The sequence below is a fragment of the Coregonus clupeaformis genome, unplaced genomic scaffold (assembly GCF_020615455.1).
Source record: "Coregonus clupeaformis isolate EN_2021a unplaced genomic scaffold, ASM2061545v1 scaf1281, whole genome shotgun sequence".
NCBI lineage: Eukaryota > Metazoa > Chordata > Actinopteri > Salmoniformes > Salmonidae > Coregonus > Coregonus clupeaformis.
The window spans coordinates 106,174-133,334 of record NW_025534735.1 but is presented as its reverse complement, the minus strand read 5'-3'; the positions used below and the strand labels follow the sequence as shown (position 1 = coordinate 133,334).

Sequence of the window (27,161 nt, the reverse complement as noted above, 5' to 3'; positions counted from 1 at the left end):
GGCCTACGACTACGTGGTATACAGTAGCTATTGGTAGACTATAGTCTAATAGGCCTACGACTACGTGGTATACAGTAGCTATTGGTAGGCTATAGTCTAATAGGCCTACGACTACGTGGTATACAGTAGCTATTGGTAGACTAATAGGCCTACGACTACGTGGTATACAGTAGCTATTGGTAGCCTATAGTCTAATAGGGCCTACGACTACGTGGTATACAGTAGCTATTGGTAGACTATAGTCTAATAGGCCTACGACTACGTGGTATACAGTAGCTATTGGTAGACTATAGTCTAATAGGGCCTACGACTACGTGGTATACAGTAGCTATTGGTAGGCTATAGTCTAATAGGCCTACGACTACGTGGTATACAGTAGATATTGGTAGACTATAGTCTAATAGGCCTACGACTACGTGGTATACAGTAGATATTGGTAGACTATAGTCTAATAGGCCTACGACTACATGGTATACAGTAGCTATTGGTAGACTATAGTCTAATAGGCCTACGACTACGTGGTATACAGTAGCTATTGGTAGACTATAGTCTAATAGGCCTACGACTACGTGGTATACAGTAGCTATTGGTAGGCTATAGTCTAATAGGCCTACGACTACGTGGTATACAGTAAATATTGGTAGACTAATAGGCCTACGACTACGTGGTATACAGTAGCTATTGGTAGCCTATAGTCTAATAGGGCCTACGACTACGTGGTATACAGTAGCTATTGGTAGACTATAGTCTAATAGGCCTACGACTACGTGGTATACAGTAGCTATTGGTAGACTATAGTCTAATAGGGCCTACGACTACGTGGTATACAGTAGCTATTGGTAGGCTATAGTCTAATAGGCCTACGACTACGTGGTATACAGTAGATATTGGTAGACTATAGTCTAATAGGCCTACGACTACGTGGTATACAGTAGATATTGGTAGACTATAGTCTAATAGGCCTACGACTACATGGTATACAGTAGCTATTGGTAGAGTATAGTCTAATAGGCCTACGACTATGTGGTATACAGTAGATATTGGTAGACTATAGTCTAATAGGCCTACGACTACATGGTATACAGTAGCTATTGGTAGAGTATAGTCTAATAGGCCTACGACTACGTGGTATACAGTAGCTATTGGTAGGCTATAGTCTAATAGGGCCTACGACTACGTGGTATACAGTAGCTATTGGTAGACTATAGTCTAATAGGCCTACGACTACGTGGTATACAGTAGCTATTGGTAGGCTATAGTCTAATAGGCCTACGACTACGTGGTATACAGTAGCTATTGGTAGACTATAGTCTAATAGGCCTACGACTACGTGGTATACAGTAGCTATTGGTAGACTATAGTCTAATAGGCCTACGACTACGTGGTATACAGTAGCTATTGGTAGACTATAGTCTAATAGGCCTACGACTACGTGGTATACAGTAGCTATTGGTAGACTATAGTCTAATAGGCCTACGACTACGTGGTATACAGTAGCTATTGGTAGACTATTGTCTAATAGGCCTACGACTACGTGGTATACAGTATCTATTGGTAGACTATAGTCTAATAGGACCTACGACTACGTGGTATACAGTAGCTATTGGTAGGCTATAGTCTAATAGGCCTACGACTACGTGGTATACAGTAGCTATTGGTAGACTATAGTCTAATAGGCCTACGACTACGTGGTATACAGTAGCTATTGGTAGACTATAGTCTAATAGGCCTACGACTACGTGGTATACAGTAGCTATTGGTAGACTATAGTCTAATAGGTCTACGACTACGTGGTATACAGTAGATATTGGTAGACTAATAGGCCTACGACTACGTGGTATACAGTAGATATTGGTAGACTATAGTCTAATAGGGCCTACGACTACGTGGTATACAGTAGCTATTGGTAGACTATAGTCTAATAGGCCTACGACTACGTGGTATACAGTAGCTATTGGTAGACTATAGTCTAATAGGCCTACGACTACGTGGTATACAGTAGATATTGGTAGACTATAGTCTAATAGGGCCTACGACTACGTGGTATACAGTAGCTATTGGTAGACTATAGTCTAATAGGGCCTACGACTACGTGGTATACAGTAGCTATTGGTAGACTATAGTCTAATAGGGCCTACGACTACGTGGTATACAGTAGCTATTGGTAGACTATAGTCTAATAGGCCTACGACTACGTGGTATACAGTAGATATTGGTAGACTATAGTCTAATAGGGCCTACGACTACGTGGTATACAGTAGCTATTGGTAGACTATAGTCTAATAGGCCTACGACTACGTGGTATACAGTAGATATTGGTAGACTATAGTCTAATAGGCCTACGACTACGTGGTATACAGTAGCTATTGGTAGACTATAGTCTAATAGGCCTACGACTACGTGGTATACAGTAGATATTGGTAGACTATAGTCTAATAGGCCTACGACTACGTGGTATACAGTAGCTATTGGTAGACTATAGTCTAATAGGGCCTACGACTACGTGGTATACAGTAGCTATTGGTAGGCTATAGTCTAATAGGCCTACGACTACGTGGTATACAGTAGCTATTGGTAGACTATAGTCTAATAGGCCTACGACTACGTGGTATACAGTAGCTATTGGTAGACTATAGTCTAATAGGGCCTACGACTACGTGGTATACAGTAGCTATTGGTAGACTATAGTCTAATAGGCCTACGACTACGTGGTATACAGTAGCTATTGGTAGGCTATAGTCTAATAGGCCTACGACTACGTGGTATACAGTAGCTATTGGTAGACTAATAGGCCTACGACTACGTGGTATACAGTAGCTATTGGTAGACTATAGTCTAATAGGCCTACGACTACGTGGTATACAGTAGCTATTGGTAGACTATAGTCTAATAGGCCTACGACTACGTGGTATACAGTAGATATTGGTAGACTATAGTCTAATAGGCCTACGACTACGTGGTATACAGTAGATATTGGTAGAGTATAGTCTAATAGGCCTACGACTACGTGGTATACAGTAGATATTGGTAGACTATAGTCTAATAGGCCTACGACTACGTGGTATACAGTAGATATTGGTAGACTATAGTCTAATAGGCCTACGACTACGTGGTATACAGTAGATATTGGTAGAGTATAGTCTAATAGGCCTACGACTACGTGGTATACAGTAGCTATTGGTAGACTATAGTCTAATAGGGCCTACGACTACGTGGTATACAGTAGATATTGGTAGACTATAGTCTAATAGGTCTACGACTACGTGGTATACAGTAGCTATTGGTAGACTATAGTCTAATAGGCCTACGACTACGTGGTATACAGTAGCTATTGGTAGACTATAGTCTAATAGGCCTACGACTACGTGGTATACAGTAGCTATTGGTAGACTATAGTCTAATAGGCCTACGACTACGTGGTATACAGTAGCTATTGGTAGACTATAGTCTAATAGGCCTACGACTACGTGGTATACAGTAGCTATTGGTAGACTATAGTCTAATAGGCCTACGACTACGTGGTATACAGTAGCTATTGGTAGACTATAGTCTAATAGGGCCTACGACTACGTGGTATACAGTAGCTATTGGTAGACTATAGTCTAATAGGCCTACGACTACGTGGTATACAGTAGCTATTGGTAGACTATAGTCTAATAGGGTCTACGACTACGTGGTATACAGTAGCTATTGGTAGACTATAGTCTAATAGGTCTACGACTACGTGGTATACAGTAGCTATTGGTAGACTATAGTCTAATAGGGCCTACGACTACGTGGTATACAGTAGATATTGGTAGACTATAGTCTAATAGGCCTACGACTACGTGGTATACAGTAGCTATTGGTAGACTATAGTCTAATAGGGTCTACGACTACGTGGTATACAGTAGCTATTGGTAGACTATATTCTAATGTAAATACAAATAGCTTAAGATCACTGCACTGTCTGAGAGGAGAGCTTCACTGTGAGTAGACTTTTCATTGTATTGTGTAGCTTTACACTACGCTGTATCCTAAAATAAACTTCGATTTGATTAGCTTGAACTCATGGCTTTACAACCCTGACTGGGTAGTGGCCAACACAACGTTAACCCCCGCCATACTCCTCTCTGGTAAAACCTGAGACTAAAGAAAAAGACATGGGCAGGGTTGGAACGCACCCGGAGAAGCGGCACCGCGCTAAATGTCCTCAAGGGGGCACCTGTGACCCATATTAGCAGAACCCTTCTGCATGACGTCACTAGTACCGCTGCTATCTAAATTGGGGGAACCGCTGTTTTCCTCTCCTTTTCTTACGAGTCCTGAGACGGGTAGGGATCCAAAACCATCTTCCCCTTGAACGTCACATCTACAATCCAACAAAATGATCATCTACAAGGATATCATCACCGGTAAACTAACGTTTATATTATCAGTACTCCGTTGTCATTATTTCATAAAAATCACTTCTTTTTTTTTGGTCTGCATTTTGTAGTGTGTTTATTGTGGCCTACCGGAAGTTCTAAGGCCTTTCGTGCCAACGATGTGGTGGAAAATACTTTTTAAACATCGTCGTAGTCCTCCATGGTATTCTGCACGGCGATCGATCCAAGTATATTTTATGAGTACTGTATAACGGAGTAAAAATCAATAGACTGCTAGGCTTACCGGAGTTAGCATTTACCAGCTGGTTAGCGAGGCCTACCGGCATTTGGCTAACTAGCTAGCGTTAACTGGCTAGTTAGAGAACTAGCTACTAACTGCCCTGTTTCCAATGTAAACAGCTGATAGTGAATTTAGCTAACTATTGTGTTAACTAGTAGGCTAGCTACCATGTTTGGGGGTGCGTTGGCTAATCATTCTGCATTTTCAGGAGATGAGCTATTCACCGAGGTCTACAAAATCACGGAGGCCTGCGACGGCATGCTGTACGAAGTACAGGGGAAGGTACGTTTAGCTAACGTCCACTACTTTACCGTTTCAATACAGTTACCTTCCTTAACTGTTAGCAACTTGGCTAGCTATTCATCCATTTCACTAACTTAAAATGCCGGAGGGGTATGAAACATGTTTGGCAACTTCGGCTCGGGTAAACGGATCTACTAGCTAGCTAGGATAACGTGTTGATACCGTTGTAGCCTGCTAGCCTAACCATAACCCCCCAACCCCCATCTACCGTTGTAGCCTGCTAGCCTAACCATAACCCCCCAACCCCCATCTACCGTTGTAGCCTGCTAGCCTAACCATAACCCCCCAACCCCCATCTACCGTTGTAGCCTGCTAGCCTAACCATAACCCCCCAACCCCCATCTACCGTTGTAGCCTGCTAGCCTAACCATAACCCCCAACCCCCATCTCGCCTCCCTTCCAGCTCACTTCCAGATCGGAGGACGTCGACGGTGCTTTGATCGGCGCCAACGCCTCTGCAGAGGGAGGAGACGAGGGCAGTGAAGCGTCCACAGTCAGTGGAGTTGACATTGTGCTCAACAGCAAACTGCAGGAGACCTCCGCCTACAACAAGAAGGCCTACCAGAGCTATATCAAGGGATACATGAAGGCGTAAGTGGTCTTGTCATCTAATCTAAAGCCTGAAGGGGTCACAGAAATGGGGCTAAACCACCTCTCTCTGGTGACACCCAGGGTTTTAGTAACTGTGATGCTAGTTACATCAAATGTCCCTGCGCTTTCTGCTCGCCCTGCTATGGCGTCTGGGATTGAATAGGGAAGGTGTTCCCTTGTGGGTGTAAATACCTGTTAAACGACTGGGAGGGGATTTGGAGCAGTACTCTTCCAATTGGCTCATTCGTCCTCCCCCCTCCCCCTGTAACCATTCCACTCCTCTGTAGCTCAATTGGTAGAGCATGGCACTTGTAACGCCAGGGTAGTGGGTTCGATCCCCGGGACCACCCATACGTTAAAAAAAAATGTGTGCACACATGACTGTAAGTCACTTTGGATAAAAGCGTCTGCTAAATGGCATATTATTATTATTCCCCAGGTCGTTGCTGTCAATGAGACTGTGTTCTCAGTCAACTTACCTGGTAAAAAAAAATTGGTGCAAAAAAAAGTTATGAACAGTTCACAAGCAGTGAGTGTTTTCTGGGAGTATCAGGCAGCCCAATGGGAGCGTTGTGAATGTAATGTCGGCGTGCAGTGAGTGTTTTCTGGGAGTATCAGGCAGCCCAATGGGAGCGTTGTGAATGTAATGTCGGCGTGTCGTCCCCCCCAGAGTCAAGGCAAAGCTGGAGGAGCAGGATTCCAAGAGGGTACAGGCCTTCGTGGCTGGAGCTCCAGCAGCTGTTAAGATGATCCTGGGGAACCTCGATAAATACCAGGTGAGAGGAACGCCTAACTCGTGTGGCTGGGTCCCAAATGGCAACCCTTTTTTCACTGCGCGGTGCACCACACCAGTCCAGGGTCCGTTATTTGGTGCGCTGAATAGGGTGCTGTTTGGGATGCAACCGTGGCCCGTGCTGTGTATGTTATGGACACTCGTTTTATATTGGGTTAATGAGTTGAAGTGAAGTGGCTTACTGGAACGTACAGTGATGACAATCTTAGGACACCTTTAGAGGCTGTGACCTATGACCTATGAAACTAACATCTGTTTTTACCTGAGTACGTTGTCTAGTCAGTGGCCTACACTTTGAATTTTGGATAGGTGGGGGGGGGGGCGATGTGTGTGGTTTGGCTCCAAAAGAATGCAGCTCATCTTCCTCCATTGTATGAAACTATAAGTGAACATTGTCTCCTTGTATCCCCCTCTTCAACACGTGTCCTGCTCCTCCTACAGTTCTTCACCGGTGAGTCAATGAACTGTGACGGAGCCATCGGCCTGCTAGATTACCGTGAGGATGGAGTCACGCCTTTCTTCCTCTTCTTCAAAGACGGTATCGAGATCGAGAAATACGTAAGTTGGAGGACTGTCTGGTTCTCTATAGGTGATGGAGTGACAGTTGACAGTACCCGCTGAATTCACATAAGAAATGTCCCAAGTGGCACCCTATTCCCTATATAGTTCACTACTTTAGACCAGAGCCCTATGACACCCTATTCCCTATATAGTGCACTACTTTAGACCAGAGCCCTATGACACCCTATTCCCTATATAGTGCACTACTTTAGACCAGAGCCCTATGGCACCCTATTCCCTATATAGTTCACTACTTTAGACCAGAGCCCTATGACACCCTATTCCCTATATAGTGCACTACTTTAGACCAGAGCCCTATGACACCCTATTCCCTATATAGTGCACTACTTTAGACCAGAGCCCTATGACACCCTATTCCCTATATAGTGCACTACTTTAGACCAGAGCCCTATGACACCCTATTCCCTATATAGTTCACTACTTTAGACCAGAGCCCTATGACACCCTATTCCCTATATAGTACACTACTTTAGACCAGAGCCCTATGACACCCTATTCCCCTATAGTACACTACTTTAGACCAGAGCCCTATGGCACCCTATTCCCTATATAGTGCACTACTTTAGACCAGAGCCCTATGACACCTATTCCCTATATAGTGCACTACTTTAGACCAGAGCCCTATGACACCCTATTCCCTATATAGTACACTACTTTAGACCAGAGCCCTATGACACCCTATTCCCTATATAGTACACTACTTTAGACCAGAGCCCTATGACACCCTATTCCCTATATAGTGCACTACTTTAGACTAGAGCCCTATGACACCCTATTCCCTATATAGTGCACTACTTTAGACCAGAGCCATATGACACCCTATTCCCTATATAGTACACTACTTTAGACCAGAGCCCTATGACACCCTATTCCCTATATAGTGCACTACTTTAGACCAGAGCCCTATGACACCCTATTCCCTATATAGTGCACTACTTTAGACCAGAGCCCTATGACACCCTATTCCCTATATAGTTCACTACTTTAGACCAGAGCCCTATGACACCCTATTCCCTATATAGTGCACTACTTTAGACCAGAGCCCTATGACACCCTATTCCCTATATAGTACACTACTTTTGACCAGGGCCCATAGTTACACTTTCTATGGCTGTTTCTAGTGCTTGTTTGGGTTCAAGTTGATTGATTTTTTTTGATTTGAGAAAAGTTGTGTAAATGAAAAGTTCTAAGTGTAAAGACACTGCTCCAACATTCAACCCCCCATGATCCCTTCCCTTAAAGCTAAGTGTAAAGACACTGCTCCAACATTCAACCCCCCCCATGATCCCTCCCTTAAAGCTAAGTGTAAAGACACTGCTCCAACATTCAACCCCCCATGATCCCTTCCCTTAAAGCTAAGTGTAAAGACACTGCTCCAACATTCAACCCCCCATGATCCCTTCCCTTAAAGCTAAGTGTAAAGACACTGCTCCAACATTCAACCCCCCCATGATCCCTTCCCTTAAAGCTAAGGGTAAAGACACTGCTCCAACATTCAACCCCCCATGATCCCTTCCCTTAAAGCTAAGTGTAAAGACACTGCTCCAACATTCAACCCCCATGATCCTTCCCTTAAAGCTAAGTGTAAAGACACTGCTCCAACATTCAACCCCCATGATCCCTTCCCTTAAAGCTAAGTGTAAAGACACTGCTCCAACATTCAACCCCCCATGATCCCTTCCCTTAAAGCTAAGTGTAAAGACACTGCTCCAACATTCAACCCCCATGACCCCTTCCCTTAAAGCTAAGTGTAAAGACACTGCTCCAACATTCAACCCCCCATGATCCCTTCCCTTAAAGCTAAGTGTAAAGACACTGCTCCAACATTCAACCCCCCATGATCCCTTCCCTTAAAGCTAAGTGTAAAGACACTGCTCCAACATTCAACCCCCCATGATCCCTTCCCTTAAAGCTAAGTGTAAAGACACTGCTCCAACATTCAACCCCCATGATCCCTTCCCTTAAAGCTAAGTGTAAAGACACTGCTCCAACATTCAACCCCCCATGATCCCTTCCCCTTAAAGCTAAGTGTAAAGACACTGCTCCAACATTCAACCCCCATGATCCCTTCCCTTAAAGCTAAGTGTAAAGACACTGCTCCAACATTCAACCCCCCATGATCCCTTCCCTTAAAGCTAAGTGTAAAGACACTGCTCCAACATTCAACCCCCCATGATCCCTTCCCTTAAAGCTAAGTGTAAAGACACTGCTCCAACATTCAACCCCCCATGATCCCTTCCCTTAAAGCTAAGGGTAAAGACACTGCTCCAACATTCAACCCCCCATGATCCCTTCCCTTAAAGCTAAGTGTAAAGACACTGCTCCAACATTCAACCCCCCCATGATCCCTTCCCTTAAAGCTAAGTGTAAAGACACTGCTCCAACATTCAACCCCCATGATCCCTTCCCTTAAAGCTAAGTGTAAAGACACTGCTCCAACATTCAACCCCCCAGATCCCTTCCCTTAAAGCTAAGTGTAAAGACACTGCTCCAACATTCAACCCCCCCATGATCCCTTCCCTTAAAGCTAAGTGTAAAGACACTGCTCCAACATTCAACCCCCCATGATCCCTTCCCTTAAAGCTAAGTGTAAAGACACTGCTCCAACATTCAACCCCCCATGATCCCTTCCCTTAAAGCTAAGTGTAAAGACACTGCTCCAACATTCAACCCCCCATGATCCCTTCCCTTAAAGCTAAGTGTAAAGACACTGCTCCAACATTCAACCCCCCATGATCCCTTCCCTTAAAGCTAAGTGTAAAGACACTGCTCCAACATTCAACCCCCCATGATCCCTTCCCTTAAAGCTAAGTGTAAAGACACTGCTCCAACATTCAACCCCCCCATGATCCCTTCCCTTAAAGCTAAGTGTAAAGACACTGCTCCAACATTCAACCCCCCATGATCCCTTCCCTTGATGTTCAACATACGTGCCACACCCTGTACATTCCTCCCCTCCGACTGACGTGGCTGTTTCTGTGGGCGTCGGCCTGTTGCCATTTCATTGTCATGAGGCATTTAACGCCCAGCCCCAGTCACTAGGCAGGCAGAGAGCCAGGGTGCTTAGTCAGGGGTATATAATGAGTTCAGATAGAAATGGGTTGTGTAGAACCGGGGATTATCTGCCGTGTAGAACCGGGGATAATCTGTCGTGTAGAACCGGGGATTATCTGTCGTGTAGAACCGGGGATATTCTGTTCTATTCATTCTATCTTCAATGGTCAGAATGTTTTTGAATCACTTTGTGTCTCAAATGGCACACCAGAGTGCTGTGGTCAAAAGTAGTGCACTATATATAGGGACTAGGGTGCTGTAGTGCACTATATATAGGGACTAGGGTGCTGTAGTGCACTATATATAGGGAGTAGGGTGCTGTAGTGCACTATATATAGGGACTAGGGTGCTGTAGTGCACTATATATAGGGACTAGGGTGCTGTAGTGCACTATATATAGGGAGTAGGGTGCTGTAGTGCACTATATATAGGGACTAGGTGCTGTAGTGCACTATATATAGGGACTAGGGTGCTGTAGTGCACTATATATAGGGACTAGGGTGCTGTAGTGCACTATATATAGGGAGTAGGGTGCTGTAGTGCACTATATATAGGGAGTAGGGTGCTGTAGTGCACTATATATAGGGAGTAGGGTGCTGTAGTGCACTATATATAGGGAGTAGGGTGCTGTAGTGCACTATATATAGGGACTAGGGTGCTGTAGTGCACTATATAGGGACTAGGGTGCTGTAGTGCACTATATAGGGAGTAGGGTGCTGTAGTGCACTATATATAGGGAGTAGGGTGCTGTAGTGCACTATATGTAGGGTGCTGTAGTGCACTATATATAGGGACTAGGGTGCTGTAGTGCACTATATATAGGGGCTAGGGTGCTGTAGTGCACTATATATAGGGACTAGGGTGCTGTAGTGCACTATATATAGGGACTAGGGTGCTGTAGTGCACTATATATAGGGACTAGGGTGCTGTAGTGCACTATCTATAGGGACTATGGTGCTGTAGTACACTATATATAGGGACTAGGGTGCTGTAGTGCACTATATATAGGGACTAGGGTGCTATTTGAGACACCAGTCACACCACACACTAAACACAGAGCCCATGCATCCATCTGATAGACCTGAAGCTCTCCACCGTGACTTCTGGGTTTGCAATTGGATGCTAAAGTAAATCTTCCCTTCACTTTCCCCGACTGCCTGGCTGAGTGGCAGTACGGATAGAGAAGAGGAACACATGGAGGTGTTTTAACAGACCTCTGACTGACAGAGTCCCAAATGGCACCCCATTCCCTTTTCTAGTGGACTATTGTCTCTCTGTGATAGTGTCTCCTCTGACCTCTTTCCATCTCCATGTGTAACAGTGTCTCCTTTCTCCTCCTATGCAGTAAACCATCTGGACATCCTAACAGAAGTGCCTGGGATCGGAGGGAGCGTGTCTGCTTGTTACCATAGCTACCGTCGCCCCTGATCACAGACAGACTGACCCAACCCTGCCTGCTTGTTACCATAGCTACCGTCGCCCCCTGATCACGGACAGAACTGACCCAACCCCTTGTCTGTATCGCTCCCAACACCTGGAAACAGACTCGCCTTTCTTTGATCAGGTTTTTATTTTTTTGGCCCCAACCTTCTCCCCCCCTCTCCTCTCCTCTTCGTCCCCACATCTGGTCTGTGTGGCGTCCCGAGGGAGACGCCCTGTTTGTAAACTGACGGTCGTTGGACAGGGCCTCTCCTGCCTACCATGGATGGATGGATGGATGGAACCATGCTGGCTTGGCCCGCTGTGTGCGTGGTGACTTCTATCAGATGTCCTGCGACGTTACTCTCCCACCTCGCTCTCTCACACAATTGTAAAGGACTCGTTGACACTAGTTGTGAAATAAATGGGCTTTAACGGCCGGAAATACCACTGTCTTGTGCCATCTGCTTTCACTCTAACACAGTACTTCCCCTTCCATCTCCTCGGGGAACCACCAGATGTCTCACACATCGGTTTATCCCTGAACCAGGACACACTATTCCACTGGTCCACTAATAAAAACCAACGACTCATTGTACCAGTGGCAGGGCTACAGCAAATGTGTGAAACGTTGTGGTGGTCCCTGAGCAGAGGGTTGGGAAACCCCTTCTCTCCTGCTCTAATGGGATCTGTTGGGACCGTACCGTGTGGATAAACATTGGGGTGCGTTCGGTGCGGCAGCCGGCTTTTTTAAAGGCCAAGTCGACTGACTGGATCTACAAATCACCGTGCATCGTAAATATCTACTCCGATTATTATTTGTACGTGAGTCAGTCACAATTTACCCGCGATACGTCCTGTTTTGATGCTCTAGTCTAGAACATGACCGTTCACTCTGGGCTGGGTTCAGCAGGACAATGCTTTGGAACGTAGAAATATATAGTTTTAGAACATTCCTACGACATGTAGAATAACATGTCACATCAGGGGGGGGGTCTGTATTTATCAAGCAGCTCAGTAGGAAGGTCTAGGATCAGTTTTAGATCAGTGAAGATTACGTAGATATGGGGGTGACCTGATCCCAGGTCAGCGCTCCTCCTCTGAGACACTTGATACAGACGACCCCCAGTTCTATTTGTGGCTTTTCAAACATTCCAGTTATCCTACTGCACACGGCGGGCCGGGGGGGGACCTTCCACGGTTAGCTGACTGCACACATCAAAGTGTCCTGGGATCAGTTTGATATTCACACATTCGTGGACTGGTTCTCCTTGATTTAGCCAGACGAGCCAGGACTTGGAGTAACAAAATATAGTCAATGAGAACGCTGCAGCTTGTGTGTTTTAGTAGGGATGTGATGTGACTAAAGGAAAAACAGACTCGGGTACATTTTTACAAAAAAAACATTTTATTCCAGCAGTCATTAAAAACCAACTTGTACATAATTGACCCTTCGTTGACGCGTTCCGAGCCGTGTGTCTGGAAGCAGAACACTTCTGAAGGACCGCTGATTGAATGTAACGGTCAGATCCCACACAAGGGAATAAACTTCGGTCAAACCTGCTCATGAATGCCTCGAGGGGAGTTCACCTTGGGCCTAGTAAAGGTGTAATCTCCTCCCTCCTAGTGGCCCAGGTGAGGTGAACCTAACGCCCCTCACTGGTCAGAATAGTAGGAATCCTCGCATTCGTCCCAAATGACACCCTGTTCCCTTTATAGTGCACTACATTAGACCAGAGTCCTGGTTAAAAATAGTGCACTACATTAGACCAGAGTCCTGGTTAAAAAGTAGTGCACTACATTAGACCAGAGTCCTGGTTAAAAGTAGTGCACTACATTAGACCAGAGGAGTCCTGGTTAAAAAGTAGTGCACTACATTAGACCAGAGGAGTCCTGGTTAAAAAGTAGTGCACTACATTAGACCAGAGGAGTCCTGGTTAAAAAGTAGTGCACTACATTAGACCAGAGTCCTGGTTAAAAAGTAGTGCACTACATTAGACCAGAGTCCTGGTTAAAAAGTAGTGCACTACATTAGACCAGAGGAGTCCTGGTTAAAAGTAGTGCACTACATTAGACCAGAGGAGTCCTGGTTAAAAAGTAGTGCACTACATTAGACCAGAGTCCTGGTTAAAAATAGTGCACTACATTAGACCAGAGGAGTCCTGGTTAAAAATAGTGCACTACATTAGACCAGAGTCCTGGTTAAAAGTAGTGCACTACATTAGACCAGAGGAGTCCTGGTTAAAAAGTAGTGCACTACATTAGACCAGAGTCCTGGTTAAAAAGTAGTGCACTACATTAGACCAGAGTCCTGGTTAAAAAGTAGTGCACTACATTAGACCAGAGTCCTGGTTAAAAAGTAGTGCACTACATTAGACCAGAGTTCTGGTTAAAAAGTAGTGCACTTCATTAGACCAGAGTCCTGGTTAAAAAGTAGTGCACTACATTAGACCAGAGTCCTGGTTAAAAAGTAGTGCACTACATTAGACCAGAGTCCTGGTTAAAAAGTAGTGCACTACATTAGACCAGAGTCCTGGTTAAAAGTAGTGCACTATAAAGGGAGAATAGGTCAGGTGATCCGGTCAGCAACTAACTGTCCGACTCAACACATCAGTAACTTGACTGTTTTATTTCTCTGCATCATTATAAAAAAATGTTAACGTCTATAAAACCAACGACCCTCCCATCCAGTGGTGAGCTCTCCAGGAGGCTGGAGGCCCCCAGACCCAGCCCAGCCCAGCCCCTGGCTAGTCGGACCCAGCCACGAAGCCCCAGACCCTGGCTAGTCGGACCCAGCCACGAAGCCCCAGACCCTGGCTAGTCGGGCCCAGCCACGGAGCCCCAGACCCTGGCTAGTCGTCGGCATCCTTCCCTTCCTCTCCTCCCTGGTAGTGTCTGTACTCTGGCTTCAGCTCCCACGTGTTCTTGTGGGTTCCCTTCACGTTGTAGATGCCGATGTCGCGCAGAATCTCTTTCAGGTAACTCTGAATGGAGGGGGGGGAAAGAGAAGGGAGAGATGTTGTATTATATAGACCGATAGGGAGTGTTGAGCTTCCAGTCTGCCCTAGAATTCTGTCGATGTGCCCTTGAGCAAGGCACTTAACCCTAATTGCTCCTGTAAGTCGCTCTGGATAAGAGTGTCTGCTAAATGACTAAAATGTAAATGTAATTCCCTCTTGCATCTTTATATAAAAAGGGAGTATTGTGTAGAAGGTATTACATCACTAACCAGACAACAATCCACCTCAGACTGAAACACAAATCACCACGGCCGGCCCGCTCATTACGCAGGCCACCTCTAGCGGCAGATTGACGAGGGGCGGCATGACCACGACGCACCTCCAACATCAAATCAACACATAAAAACCTCCACATAATTCTGCCCCAAAACAATGACAAGTCTGGCTCGACCAGTGGGCATGCGGGCTTTTCAGGTGAGCGCTGATGCAGCCCTGTGATAAGCAGCGCCCGCTTTGTCAAAGGCGCTAAATATCTTCGCCCGTCCATTCCCCAGGGGCGTCTCTCCAGGGTGCTGTTGGAGAGACGCATCTCTGCAACGTTACACCAACGTTCAGTCAAACAAAATGATCCTAACATACATCACGTAGCAGATCCAGGATATGGTAGGAAGAGATCCAGGATATGGTAGGAAGAGATCCAGGATATGGTAGGAAGAGATCCAGGACATGGTAGGAAGAGATCCAGGATATGGTAGGATGAGATCCAGGATATGGTAGGATGAGATCCAGGATATGGTAGGATGAGATCCAGGATATGGTAGGAAGAGATCCAGGATATGGTAGGAAGAGATCCAGGACATGGTAGGAAGAGATCCAGGACATGGTAGGAAGAGATCCAGGATATGGTAGGATGAGATCCAGGATATGGTAGGATGAGATCCAGGATATGGTAGGATGAGATCCAGGATATGGTAGGATGAGATCCAGATATGGTAGGAAGAGATCCAGGATATGGTAGGAAGAGATCCAGGATATGGTAGGAAGAGATCCAGGATATGGTAGGAAGAGATCCAGGATATGGTAGGATGAGATCCAGGATATGGTAGGAAGAGATCCAGGATATGGTAGGAAGAGATCCAGGATATGGTAGGATGAGATCCAGGATATGGTAGGAAGAGATCCAGGATATGGTAGGAAGAGATCCAGGATATGGTAGGATGAGATCCAGGATATGGTAGGATGAGATCCAGGATATGGTAGGAAGAGATCCAGGATATGGTAGGAAGAGATCCAGGATATGGTAGGAAGAGATCCAGGATATGGTAGGAAGAGATCCAGGATATGGTAGGAAGAGATCCAGGATATGGTAGGAAGAGATCCAGGATATGGTAGGAAGAGATCCAGGATATGGTAGGAAGAGATCCAGGATATGGTAGGAAGAGATCCAGGATATGGTAGGAAGAGATCCAGGATATGGTAGGAAGAGTATGTGGCCTTTGAATTCCATTGTGCCTTGACATGGTAGCTACGCCCCAGTACGCACGAGGACACGTCTTTTTTTTGGTCCTGTCCGGATGTCATTTTTTGGGGTGTTTTACAAACGGTAGGCTTACCACAGATTGGCATTCAGAACATTTTTATTTCAGGCAACACTGTAGGCTACACCTCAGTAGGCACGGACCGATGATGACGCCTTTTGGACATATTTTTTGGGTGCAGTTCCGGACCGGCTTTGATTTCCACATCCACTGGGTTTTTTTTTCTACTTTCATTCAGAACCAAATACGCCCCCCGAGTTCAACATCCTGAAAATACATATTTTCAACATCTATAAAATACGCATTTTCAACTTTCAGTCAGAACCGAAAATGAACCTGATTTCAACGTCCTGGAAAATATGTATTTTAAACATACGGAAAATACCTTTTCACCTTTCATTCATAACCTAAATTGAACCCAACTTCAACGTCTGGTGTCACCTATGGCAGTAGAAAGGCAAGGATCGGCCCGTTTTCTACTACACTGTTACAGCATCTCTCCTCACAGCATCTCAGCATCTCTCCCTCCCCACAGCATCTCTCCCTCCCCACAGCATCTATCCCACACTGTAGCTCAGTTGGTTAGAGCATGGCACTTGCAACGCCAGGGTTGTGGGTTCGTTTCCCACGGGGGGCAGTATGAAAAATTTATGCGCTCGCTAACTGTAAGTGGCTCTGGATAAGAGCGTCTGCTAAATGACTAAAAATGTAAATGTATCCCACAGGAAGTATCCTTCCTTACCACAGGTTGTTTGGTGATGTCCACCAGGTCCTTGATGTTGTAATACTGGTGTTTCTCAAAGGCTGAGAACAACATGTCCAACACCTGCTGCTTGTCCGCCCGCGCTCTTTTACCCTCCTCCTTTTTCTTCCTGTCATATTCCAGCTGGGGGCACACGCACACACGCACGCACACACACACACACACCGACACACGGACACACGCACGCACACCGACACACACACACACACCGACACAAACAGACACACACACCGGCACACACACGGACATACACACATACGGACACACACACCCCGTATTAGTCTAGTTCAGGTGAGTTTGGGACAAAATGTGCACACACTGATGGTGTCTTCCCGAGGTCACACGGTGTAACAGAGAAACTACCACTCCAGCCAGCCAGCCAGCCAGCCAGCCAGCCAGGCCACCTGGTCTCCTTACGTTGTAGGAATGGTTGGCCACTGGTTTGTAGTTGGTGGTAACAGCCTTGTCTAGTTGCTGAGACAATCTCACTGGCTTGGACAATTCTTCCATCTGCAGTCTGGGGACAGAGCAGGAGAGGGGACACGAGGGAGCAATGAGTGTCAGCGTGAGAGTGTGTGTGTGAGAGTATGTGTGTGTGTGAGTGTGTGTGTACCTCTTGAGTTTCATGTAGCTCTCACTGACAGCAGGTCTACACTCCGCTCTCTGGACCACCACTCCCTCCAGGGAGATTTTGTCTTCAGAAGAAAGGAGACGGTTAACAGACATGAGTAGACGTCACTGTGTGTGTTGACTCTCTCTCTCTCTCTCTCTCTCTCTCTCTCTCTCCATCATTTCATCTGTTTCAGTGTGGTATTCCTCAGTGTGTGACATCACAGTGCCAGTCCTCTGCCACACAGTCATCACCACCACCGAAGGGTCCTAAAACACACCCACTCTGCCCTGCCAACCTAAAACACACCCACTCTGCCCTGCCAACCTAAAACACACCCACTCTGCCTGCCAACCCTGCCGTTGGTGTGGAGCAACACACCCACTCTGCCTGCCAACCTAAAATACACCCACTCTGCCCTGCCAACCTAAAATACACCCACTCTGCCCTGCCAACCTAAAATACACCCACTCTGCCCTGCCAACCTAAAATACACCCACTCTGCCCTGCCAACCTAAAATACACCCACTCTGCCCTGCCAACCTAAAATACACCCACTCTGCCCTGCCAACCTAAAATACACCCACTCTGCCCTGCCAACCTAAAATACACCCACTCTGCCCTGCCAACCTAAAATACACCCACTCTGCCCTGCCAACCTGGAAAATACACCCACTCTGCCCTGCCAACCTAAAACACACCCACTCTGCCTGCCAACCTAAAACACACCCACTCTGCCCTGCCAACCTAAAACACACCCACTCTGCCCTGCCAACCCTGCGGTTGGTGTGGAGCAACACACCCACTCTGCCCTGCCAACCCTGCGGTTGGTGTGGAGCAACACACCCACTCTGCCTGCCAACCCTGCGGTTGGTGTGGAGCAACACACCCACTCTGCCTGCCAACCCTGCGGTTGGTGTGGAGCAACACACCCACTCTGCCTGCCAACCCTGCGGTTGGTGTGGAGCAACACAGCCAACACACACTGTTTACTAAATCAGTAGCCTCGCTCCCAGGGATCTAGGGTTGTCTAACAGGAGACTAGAGACTAACTGATCACTAGGGTTGTCTAACAGGAGACTAGAGACTAACTGATCACTAGGGTTGTCTAACAGGAGACTAGAGACTAACTGATCACTAGGGTTGTCTAACAGGAGACTAGAGACTAACTGATCACTAGGGTTGTCTAACAGGAGACTAGAGACTAACTGATCACTAGGGTTGTCTAACAGGAGACTAGAGACTAACTGATCACTAGGGTTGTCTAACAGGAGACTAGAGACTAACTGATCACTAGGGTTGTCTAACAGGAGACTAGAGACTAACTGATCACTAGGGTTGTCTAACAGGAGACTAGAGACTAACTGATCAACAACCTCCACCAGACAGAGACCTAACCTCCAGCCTCCTGCCCAGGCTCCACACCTCTCAACAACCTCCACCAGACAGAGACCTAACCTCCTGCCCAGACTCCACACCTCTCAACAACCTCCACCAGACAAGAGACCTAACCTCCAGCCTCCTGCCCAGGCTCCACACCTCTCAACAACCTCCACCAGACAAGAGACCTAACCTCCAGCCTCCTGCCCAGGCTCCACACCTCTCAGTGGGGAAGAGACTGAGGGGACTCACCTGGTCCTGTCCCCGCCCCCGAAACGGAGGTGCTGCCATCAGATCTCTCTTCTGACTGGCCTACAGGGACGGAGGAGTGGATTGGACAGTAAGGTTTAGACTACTGGGTTTGTGGCGTAGAGGCAGTAGCAACGGAGATGCACACAGAACTCTGCTCGGCAACATGTTGCAAAACAACACATCTTGACGGTGGCCACACTTCACACTCAAGCCAGCAAGTGCCTCAAAAAAACAGAACTCTGTATACTGTCTCCAAAACACATACAAAGGACACACCACAAGCTCACACTCCACACTGACACACCCTCAAGCAACAGGCCTGGCTGGGGATCAGGAGGAGGGAGGGAGACGAGGGGGAGGGAGACAAGGGGGAGGGAGACGAGGGGAGGTGCACATTAGAAGTGGCATCAAGACCATGCACAAATCATGACGTCAAACCAAAGCACTCCACTCCACACCAGATCGATACCATCATAATATTGATTGATTTGTTTATGTTGTTAACAAGCTCCAAATCCCATTCAGCAGCAGATCATGTCCAAACTACTGAGCTGATTCATTCGCAGTGGTTCTGATCTGATCTGAGCAGAGAGCCAGCCAGCGGAGCCACAGACAAGCAGAGGACATTAATCTGTTCTGCCGTGGCAACGGAAATTAAATATGCAACGAATCTGATCAAAACCAGCCCAAAACAATGAGAGATAGAAAGGGGAAGGGGGGGACAGAGAGAGATGGAGAGAGAGAGATGGAGAGAGATAGAGAGAGATGGAGAGGGAGAAAGGGAAAGAGAGAGAGATAGAGAGGGGCATAGAGAGAGAGAGAGGAGAGAGATGAGAGGGGCAGAGAGAGAGAGAGAGATGAGAGGGAGAGAGGGGCATAGAGAGAGATGAGAGAGAGGGAGAGAGGGGCAGAGAGAGAGAGGCAGAGAGAGAGATGAGAGAGGGGCAGAGAGAGAGAGGCAGAGAGAGAGATGAGAGAGGGGCAGAGAGAGAGAGGGGAAATGAGAGGGGGAGAGAGAGAGGGGCATAGAGAGAGATGAGAGAGAGAGATGAGAGGGAGAGAGGGGCATAGAGAGAGATGAGAGAGAGGGAGAGAGGGGCATAGAGCGAGATGAGAGAGAGAGGCAGAGAGAGAGATGAGAGAGAGAGGGGAAATGAGAGGGGGAGAGAGAGGGGAAATGAGAGGGGGGAGAGGGAGTGAGAGAGGAAGGGGAGAGAGACAGATGGAGAAGGAGAGAGAGGCGGAGGGACACGCAATACTACTTACCCTGAGGCGGAGGGACACACAGACACACAGTGCTACTTACCCTTAGATGACTCTAATGGGTGAAAGATCAGTTATAAATCACAAACCATGCTTATTTGCAGTCAGGACAACACAAGGCATTTTGACAGTGAATATTATCTGACTACACATTCAAATAGAGGTTATGACTCAAACAACATGGCCGTCAGGTATCATGGCGTCTCAAATGACACCCTACTCCCATACAGGTGCCATTTTTGCACCAAAATAGACAGCTTTCTATATCGAATGAGCTGGAGGCCAGGTAACTGCGGTACCTTACCTGATTGGGTCTCAGTGAACACGGCCAGAGTCTGTCCTCCTACAGTCTGCATGGTGAACGGGTGGTCCCTGGGGGCCTGCACCCCTGATGGCTTGTCCCCCAGGCTGTCAATCATCGTCAGGTCTTCATTCAGAGTGAATGCCACCTGGTGCACAACAAGTTTAAGTGATATCAGTTTAGGACCAGGACATTGTTGGCTGGGTTGGGGTCAATTATCCGTAGGAATGCAATTCCTCTGTCTGTGCATTGACTCGTCAGCCACCATAGTCAGTATTGTTACCTCTGCTTTCCCTTGGTTCCTAAGGCAAGAGAAGAAGAAAACAATTGATCAGCTGATCACCTAAGATAGAAAGTTATCTTTAGCCAGCAGAGAAAGTAAACAGCGATGATGATGGTGATGACCAACAAACAATAACATATGAACGAGCCATTTCTACATACTTGCCGATCCGGAGTTTCCCGACCTCTCCCCTGCCTGATGCTTTGGCCCATTGCTGGGACAGGTATTTGGGCACCTGTGGGCACAGAGACTGGTTGTTAGTTAGCTAGCTACCTTATGCAGTGTGATGATAGTGACAGTTACTGTAGTCTACTTGAATAGATCGCTAGCCTGCCGCTAGCTAGTCTTGTCCCATCCATCTGACGCTGCCGCTAGCTGGCTAACGTTAGCCGCTAGCTAGCTACAGTTTATACCCTGCATTTCCAACGTACCTTTACCAGCCACACGCCCGTGTTCTGTTTAGCACCAGTCAAATCCACTTCGCCTTTCTCTGACATGTTTAAAACGTTGAAATCACCTCTTACACGTTACCATTACAATTTGTTCGGCGTTATTTGAGGTAGGCTAGCAAACGTTTACTAAACAACACACGGTCCGTTAAAATGAACGAACCATAACTACGGAGGCGCATGAGAGCCAGACGCGAAACATACACGGCTAAGAGAGCCAGAAAGGACGCGCGAAACCATAAATACTAGAAGTCGAAGTTCGGTGGTCAATGAAAAAATAAACTGTTCGAATATCTTTTCATCAAACAACTCATATTCATACCTATGAAAAAACCTGTATCTCAGAAAACATTGGCTACATGAAAAATCTTCACAATTAAAAACATGGTAGCACCATAGAAACGGTAGCACAGCCTACCCTGGGTTATTCAGCTGCACCATAGAGAGCATCCTGACTGGTTGCATCACCGCCTGGTATGGCAACTGCTCAGCCTCCGACCGCAAGGCACTACAGAGGGTAGTGCGTACGGCCCAGTACATCACTGGGGCCAAGCTTCCTGCCATCCAGGACCTCTATACCAGGCGGCGTCAGAGGAAGGCCCTCAAAATTGTCAAAGACTCCAGCCACCCTAGTCATAGACTGTTCTTTCTGCTACCGCACGACCAAGTCTGGGTCCAAAAGACTTCTCAACAGCTTCTATCCCCAAGCCATAAGACTCCTGAACAGCTAATAATGGCTACCCGGACTATTTGCACTGCCCCCCACCCCACCCCACCCCATCTTTTTACGCTGCTGCTACTCTGTTAATTATTCATGCAGTCACTTTAACTCTACCCACATGTACATATTACCTCAACTACCTCAACTAGCCGGTGCCCCCCGTACATTGACTCTGCCCTGGTACCCCCCTGTATATATAGCCTCCCTACTGTCACTTTATTTTATTGTATATATAGCCTCCCTACTGTTCATTTATTTTACTTCTGCTCTTTTTTTCTCAACACTTTTTTGTTGTGGTTGTTTTATTTTACTTTTTTTTAATTTTATTAAAAAATTAATGCATTGTTGGTTAAGGGCTGTAAGTTAAGCATTTCACGGTAATGTCTGCACCTGTTGTATTCGGCGCATGTCGCAAATAAAATTTGATTTTTATTTGCTTTGATACATAGCCTTTAGAGAAAGGGTGCAGTGACAAACACTCAAAGGCCCAGTGCAGTCAAAAACGTGATTTTCCTGTGTTCTATATATAGTTCCAGTATGAATATTGTATGCACTAACTGTAAGTCGCTCTGGATAAGAGCGTCTGCTAAATAATGTAAATGTATGAGGTTGTAATGATACTGTGACATTTATGATAATGCCCTTTTAGTGTAACAGCTGTTTGAGAAAAAAAAGACCTCCTGAAATATTCAGCTTGTTTTGGTGGGGTGGAGTTTTGACCAGTTAGTAGACCAATAAGAAAGATCGTTTTTTCCCTTCCCCACTCAGACCACTCCCAGACCGTCCCAGCAAAATTCTTGCTTGAGAAATGACTCTTCGCTAAGAAGCTATTTTTGTTTCTTCTTGACCGTTTTAATTTAAAACAAAAAACAGTAAAGGTACTTAATTGTTCTCCAGAAATGATTTGATATTAAAGATTTTTTTTTAAAACAGCTTCATTGGACCTTTTAAAAAACAAAAGAATGAGGGGAGGTCCCATGTAGCTCAGTTGGTAGAGCATGGCGCTTGCAACGCCAGGGTTGTCGGTTCGATTCCCACGGGGGAACCAGTATGGAGAAATACAAGTATGAAAATGTACGCACTCACTACTGTAAGTCGCTCTGGATAAAAGCATCTGCTAAAGGACTGAAATGTAAAAATGTGACAATCAAACTGATAGTCACACTTTTCTCAAAATACATACATACAAGTCCTACCTATATAGATAATATTCAGTACAATGTGTTCTGATCATCTGAGCAGTTGGCAATAAAGTCAACCTGGAACGTTCCCATCATAGTTGACTGGGTCAGGTGACAAATGCCCAATACTGGGCTATCTATCCTGTGTTGATTCTCTCAGAGGAACATTTTCTCCTTGCTGTGTCCGAAGCGTGTGTTGAGCTCCTGGGACTTCTTCAGCAGGCGTTGTTTCTGAGCCTCGTCGAACTTGTTGACCTGCAGGTCCTGGTCCCTGTCAAACGCCCGTCTCTCCACCGACTTGGCTCCCTCATCCAGTTTCCTCTTCTTCAACTGCTTCTCGTGGAGACTGATCAGAGACTCCCCACGCTTGGTTTCCTAACAGAGAGGAGAGAGAGAGAGACTCAACTCCTTTTGACATGTACTGGCTAGTAGACACCTTGATCTAGTCTCCTATTTCTAAATGCCGTAGTGACATCTTCATACACCCTTCTTCTGCTCCCATAATGGGTGCAGGTCATGCAGCTGATGCATTGTGGGCAGAGAAAAGAGTCCCTCCTACTTACGTTGTATTTGGACACTTTCTCAGCCATCTGCAACTCTTTGTGAGACAGTTGAGGGACAGACTCTATCTCTTCACTCTTCTTTCCCTCCAGTCGTTCCTGTTGAGAGAGAGAGAGAGAGAGAGAGAGAGAGAGAGAGAGAGAGAGAGAGAGAGAGAGAGAGAGAGAGAGAGAGAGAGAGAGAGAGAGAGAGAGAGAGAGAGAGAGAGAGAGAGAGAGAGAGGGAAAGAGAGAGAGAGAGAGAGAGAAAGAGGGAAAGAGAGATAGATAGAATTACATAGTCAGTACAGTAGTGTGAAATTCCAAAAGAAATGTGTAGACTGTTCAGATTAGAAACAGAACCAGTGTTCCCTACCCTGAGTTTGCGTTCTCGGTCAGCAGGAGTGTCGGTCCAGAGGGATCGGTCCTTGCTCTCCGGTCCAGCCCTCTTCTTGAAGGTTCTGGCCCCCAGCCCGATGTGCTGCAGTGTTGGAGGAAGCTCTGTCATCCAGGTCTCTCTCACCACCTCCTCCGGACCATCCTGCCAATCAACCATCACAGACAAGCCTGTCAACTCATTCTACCAACACACCCCAGGACATTTCACCTGGGGTCTGTTCAGTGGGAGCAAACGTGGGGAAATGATTTGAAATAAGAGGAGTTTAAATTTGTCCTATTACACAGTTTAAAAATGTTTTGCAGGACTGAACTACCTATGAGAACCACACCCAGTTTGCATTTTCCTAAGGGTGCCACCTGGTGGTGTATTCAAGCACCATAAAGATAAATTAATTACTGGTCGGTTTATCAGAAACAAGGCAAAAGTAAACATGTCGTCCCCCACGAATGATGCAGATGCAGCCCCCCCCCCCCACCCCCACCCGGCCCAATTAGTGCAAATTATTCAAATGTATGTTGTGTGGATTAATGAGATGAAAAAAACTATCAAGTCAAGATTGCTTACAATGGACAGGATGTCAGATAACAGACTCCACTGGTGGATAAGGAGATGTATTGACATAAAACAGGATGTATTTTTATGGGCAGACAAGGGATAGTCTTGCTAGACTATACTGACAGTAACATAATGGTTGAATAATCACATCGATCCACTGATGTCTATCATTTACACTTGATGCAAATGCTCAAAGGCATGTAAGACGCTAGCTACTAGGGCATTTTAAATTAACTTTCGAATTCAGTTGATTACTATAGCGCCCCCCCCTTGGGCCAATCAGTGTAATTTTGTAAATGCCAGATCTCTATTAGCGAGACGCATCATTCACCCAAGATTCGTCCAAATCGGGCCGGTGGTGTCTGAGATATCGCGTGTGACTAACGTAGGTACGAAGGGACGGAGAGAGATCCATAGTCCCCCCCCCCCCCAGGATGTCTAGGTGTAGAATAAATGTAGAATAGTGAGGTGCTCACATCTGCTCCCGTCAGTCTGTCCTTCATCTTCTGAGCTCTGCGTTCGATGTCCAGAGCCACGGAGTCCTGGATGGCACCTTGAGCAGGCATGGGCCCGATCACCTCTTCATCCTCCTCCTCCTCCTCTTCATCACTGCTGGAGGGTTCTGCTGTGTAGCCCGGTGGAAGGGCTGGCCCATGGAGATCATCTCCATCATCATCTTCATCAGCTGCTGGTCTGTGAAAGCCGGGTGGCAGGGCTGGCCCATGGAGATCATCATCATCTTCATCAGCTGCTGGTCTGTGAAAGCCCGGTGGCAGGGCTGGCCCATGGAGATCATCATCATCTTCATCAGCTGCTGGTCTGTGAAAGCCCGGTGGCAGGGCTGGCCCATGGAGATCATCTCCATCATCATCATCTTCATCAGCTGCTGGTCTGTGAAAGCCCGGTGGCAGGGCTGGGCCCAATACAGCTGGCCTAGGGGAGGTAGAAAAAGAGAATCAATCAACTCAACACAAACCAACAACTACATTTATACAAATATATGCATGACTGACAGCATTTAACATGTATGTTTAAAGTAGGGAGAACTAGCTGACATATCATTTCATATGTATGTTTGAAGCAGGGAGAACTAGTTGTGTTGTCTTGGTTACCTCTCTGGTGAAGCCTGTGACTTTGAGAACCCAGGAGGAAGAGCTGGTCCGAAGAAACCATCATCTTCATCATCATCCGCAAGCCTTCTACTCACCGTCTCGTCCACTCGGCGCTGTTTTCTGCAGAATGATGCAGACAGTCCATTTCAGGCATTTAACATGCGCTTTCCTTCAAAACAATGACTAAATAACTTGTTTTGATGTTTGTCTGAAATGTAGAAGTGAGTCTAAACGTGTTACTCTGCGGTGGGTCCATCCCTGGTCGTCGCGCTACCGTGGCCGTGTCTGCTGCTGGTATCGTGCTTGCTGCTCGTCTTGCTTCGTCTCTTGATCACCTCCTCCTCCTCCTCCTCCTCCTCCTGGCCAAAGTCATCCTCCGAACTCGAGAGCAACTCCGGTTTGTACCCGGGAGGCAGCGCGGGACCTGCAACTATTGGAGAAGACAGCACACCGTAGTTAGGTAAATACCAAAACCGACACTAGCCTTTTCGATTTAACATACAGTATAAAGCAGAAAGATAACTACGCCATGAATATGACAGCGTAGTATCCATAATATCGATGTTTGATTGAGCAAATTGATGCTGATGATACTAGTCACGGCCAAAAAAAATCATGTGCATGAAACCACTACTAACTTTACTCACATCCTCCCTCGTCATCAGAATCATCATGGCTGCTTTTTCTGAACGACGGGGGTAAGGCAGGTCCGATTAAATCATCGTCTGACATATTTACCGATTATTAATGAGCTATTTTTACAACAATAAACACCTCGACGAGAACGAAAAACGACACTGAAACACGAAAATCTAATCTGACCTCTACCACCGGAAGTAAGCAATATCGACATCCAATGAACAAGCAGAATTCGTAGGTCACATGCTCATTTCCATACAAGGAGGAAACCAAGTTGGTCGCTTCGCAGTTGGTTGTTGGTGTTTCTCACCTTTGTTTAACATGGTTTGACGAAGAAAAGTTGTTTTCGGAACAAGCTCATATCATGGGGAAGAAAGACAGGGGAGATCGGGGTGAGTATCTAGATATTTTTCCGGAAATTGAATGTTACTCCAACTCATGTTGCTGTTCAGTCGGTGTTGTGATGGCAATAGCATGATGCTGAAGCATGGGAGACAGATAGGCATTCTGTGTAACTGTAACGTTACATTTTAGTCATTTAGCAGACGCTCTTATCCAGAGCGACTTACAGTTTGTGCATACATTATTTTTTCATACTGGCCCCCCCGTGGGAATCGAACCCACAACCCTGGTGTTGCAAACGCCATGTTCTACCAACTGAGCTACATCCCTGCCGGCCATTCCCTCCCCTACCCTGGACCAATTGTGCGCCGCCCCATGGGTCTCCCGGTCACGGCCAGCTACGACAGCTAGTACCTATAGTAGTAGTATAGTAGCTGTAGTTAGCTAGTACCTATAGTAGTAGTATAGTAGCTGTAGTTAGCTA

The 27,161-nt window shown here is 46.5% G+C and overlaps 4 protein-coding genes and 2 non-coding genes across 7 annotated transcripts in view; 4 read left to right on the top strand and 2 right to left on the bottom strand.

The window, feature by feature from the left end:
- The first annotated feature begins 4,264 nt into the window (after positions 1 to 4,264).
- LOC123486577 (translationally-controlled tumor protein homolog) lies at positions 4,265 to 11,837 on the top strand. The gene is made up of 6 exons (XM_045217941.1): positions 4,265 to 4,394; positions 4,856 to 4,929; positions 5,354 to 5,541; positions 6,212 to 6,317; positions 6,776 to 6,892; positions 11,316 to 11,837. The coding sequence occupies exons 1-6, from the start codon at positions 4,367 to 4,369 to the stop codon at positions 11,316 to 11,318; spliced, it is 516 nt and encodes a 171-aa protein (XP_045073876.1). The 5' UTR covers positions 4,265 to 4,366; the 3' UTR covers positions 11,319 to 11,837.
- LOC123486580 lies at positions 6,523 to 6,605 on the top strand. Its single transcript, XR_006659426.1, has one exon. It is a non-coding gene; the product is annotated as a small nucleolar RNA SNORD58 (small nucleolar RNA).
- On the top strand, positions 11,033 to 11,168 carry LOC121565589. The gene has a single exon (XR_006000626.2). It is a non-coding gene; the product is annotated as a small nucleolar RNA SNORA31 (small nucleolar RNA).
- Positions 11,838 to 14,002: 2,165 nt separating the features above from the next.
- gtf2f2a (general transcription factor IIF, polypeptide 2a) lies at positions 14,003 to 21,369 on the bottom strand. 2 transcript variants are annotated; one of them, XM_041876166.2, is made up of 10 exons: positions 21,171 to 21,369; positions 20,901 to 20,974; positions 20,740 to 20,758; positions 20,460 to 20,604; positions 20,199 to 20,210; positions 18,893 to 18,952; positions 17,264 to 17,345; positions 17,068 to 17,167; positions 16,630 to 16,773; positions 14,003 to 14,373 (listed from the first exon to the last, which is right to left on the bottom strand). In XM_041876166.2, the coding sequence occupies exons 1-10, from the start codon at positions 21,234 to 21,236 to the stop codon at positions 14,242 to 14,244; spliced, it is 834 nt and encodes a 277-aa protein (XP_041732100.1). In that variant the 5' UTR covers positions 21,237 to 21,369; the 3' UTR covers positions 14,003 to 14,241. The 2 variants fall into 2 exon arrangements, with proteins under 2 accessions (XP_041732100.1, XP_041732101.1); XM_041876167.2 differs by lacking the exon at positions 18,893 to 18,952.
- Positions 21,370 to 22,976: 1,607 nt separating this feature from the next.
- Positions 22,977 to 26,523, bottom strand: gpalpp1 (GPALPP motifs containing 1). The gene is made up of 7 exons (XM_041876163.2): positions 26,344 to 26,523; positions 25,937 to 26,126; positions 25,697 to 25,816; positions 25,061 to 25,517; positions 24,006 to 24,170; positions 23,654 to 23,749; positions 22,977 to 23,465 (listed from the first exon to the last, which is right to left on the bottom strand). Exons 1-7 carry the CDS (start codon positions 26,426 to 26,428, stop codon positions 23,247 to 23,249), a joined length of 1,332 nt encoding a protein of 443 aa, XP_041732097.2. The 5' UTR covers positions 26,429 to 26,523; the 3' UTR covers positions 22,977 to 23,246.
- A 72-nt stretch (positions 26,524 to 26,595) lies between these two features.
- The window catches only part of LOC121562182 (general transcription and DNA repair factor IIH helicase subunit XPB), an 80,654-nt gene continuing 80,088 nt past the window's right edge, over positions 26,596 to 27,161 (top strand). Inside the window, 1 exon segment of the mRNA XM_045217942.1 lies at positions 26,596 to 26,727. Coding sequence (XP_045073877.1) covers positions 26,700 to 26,727 — 28 coding nt within the window. The 5' untranslated portion in view covers positions 26,596 to 26,699.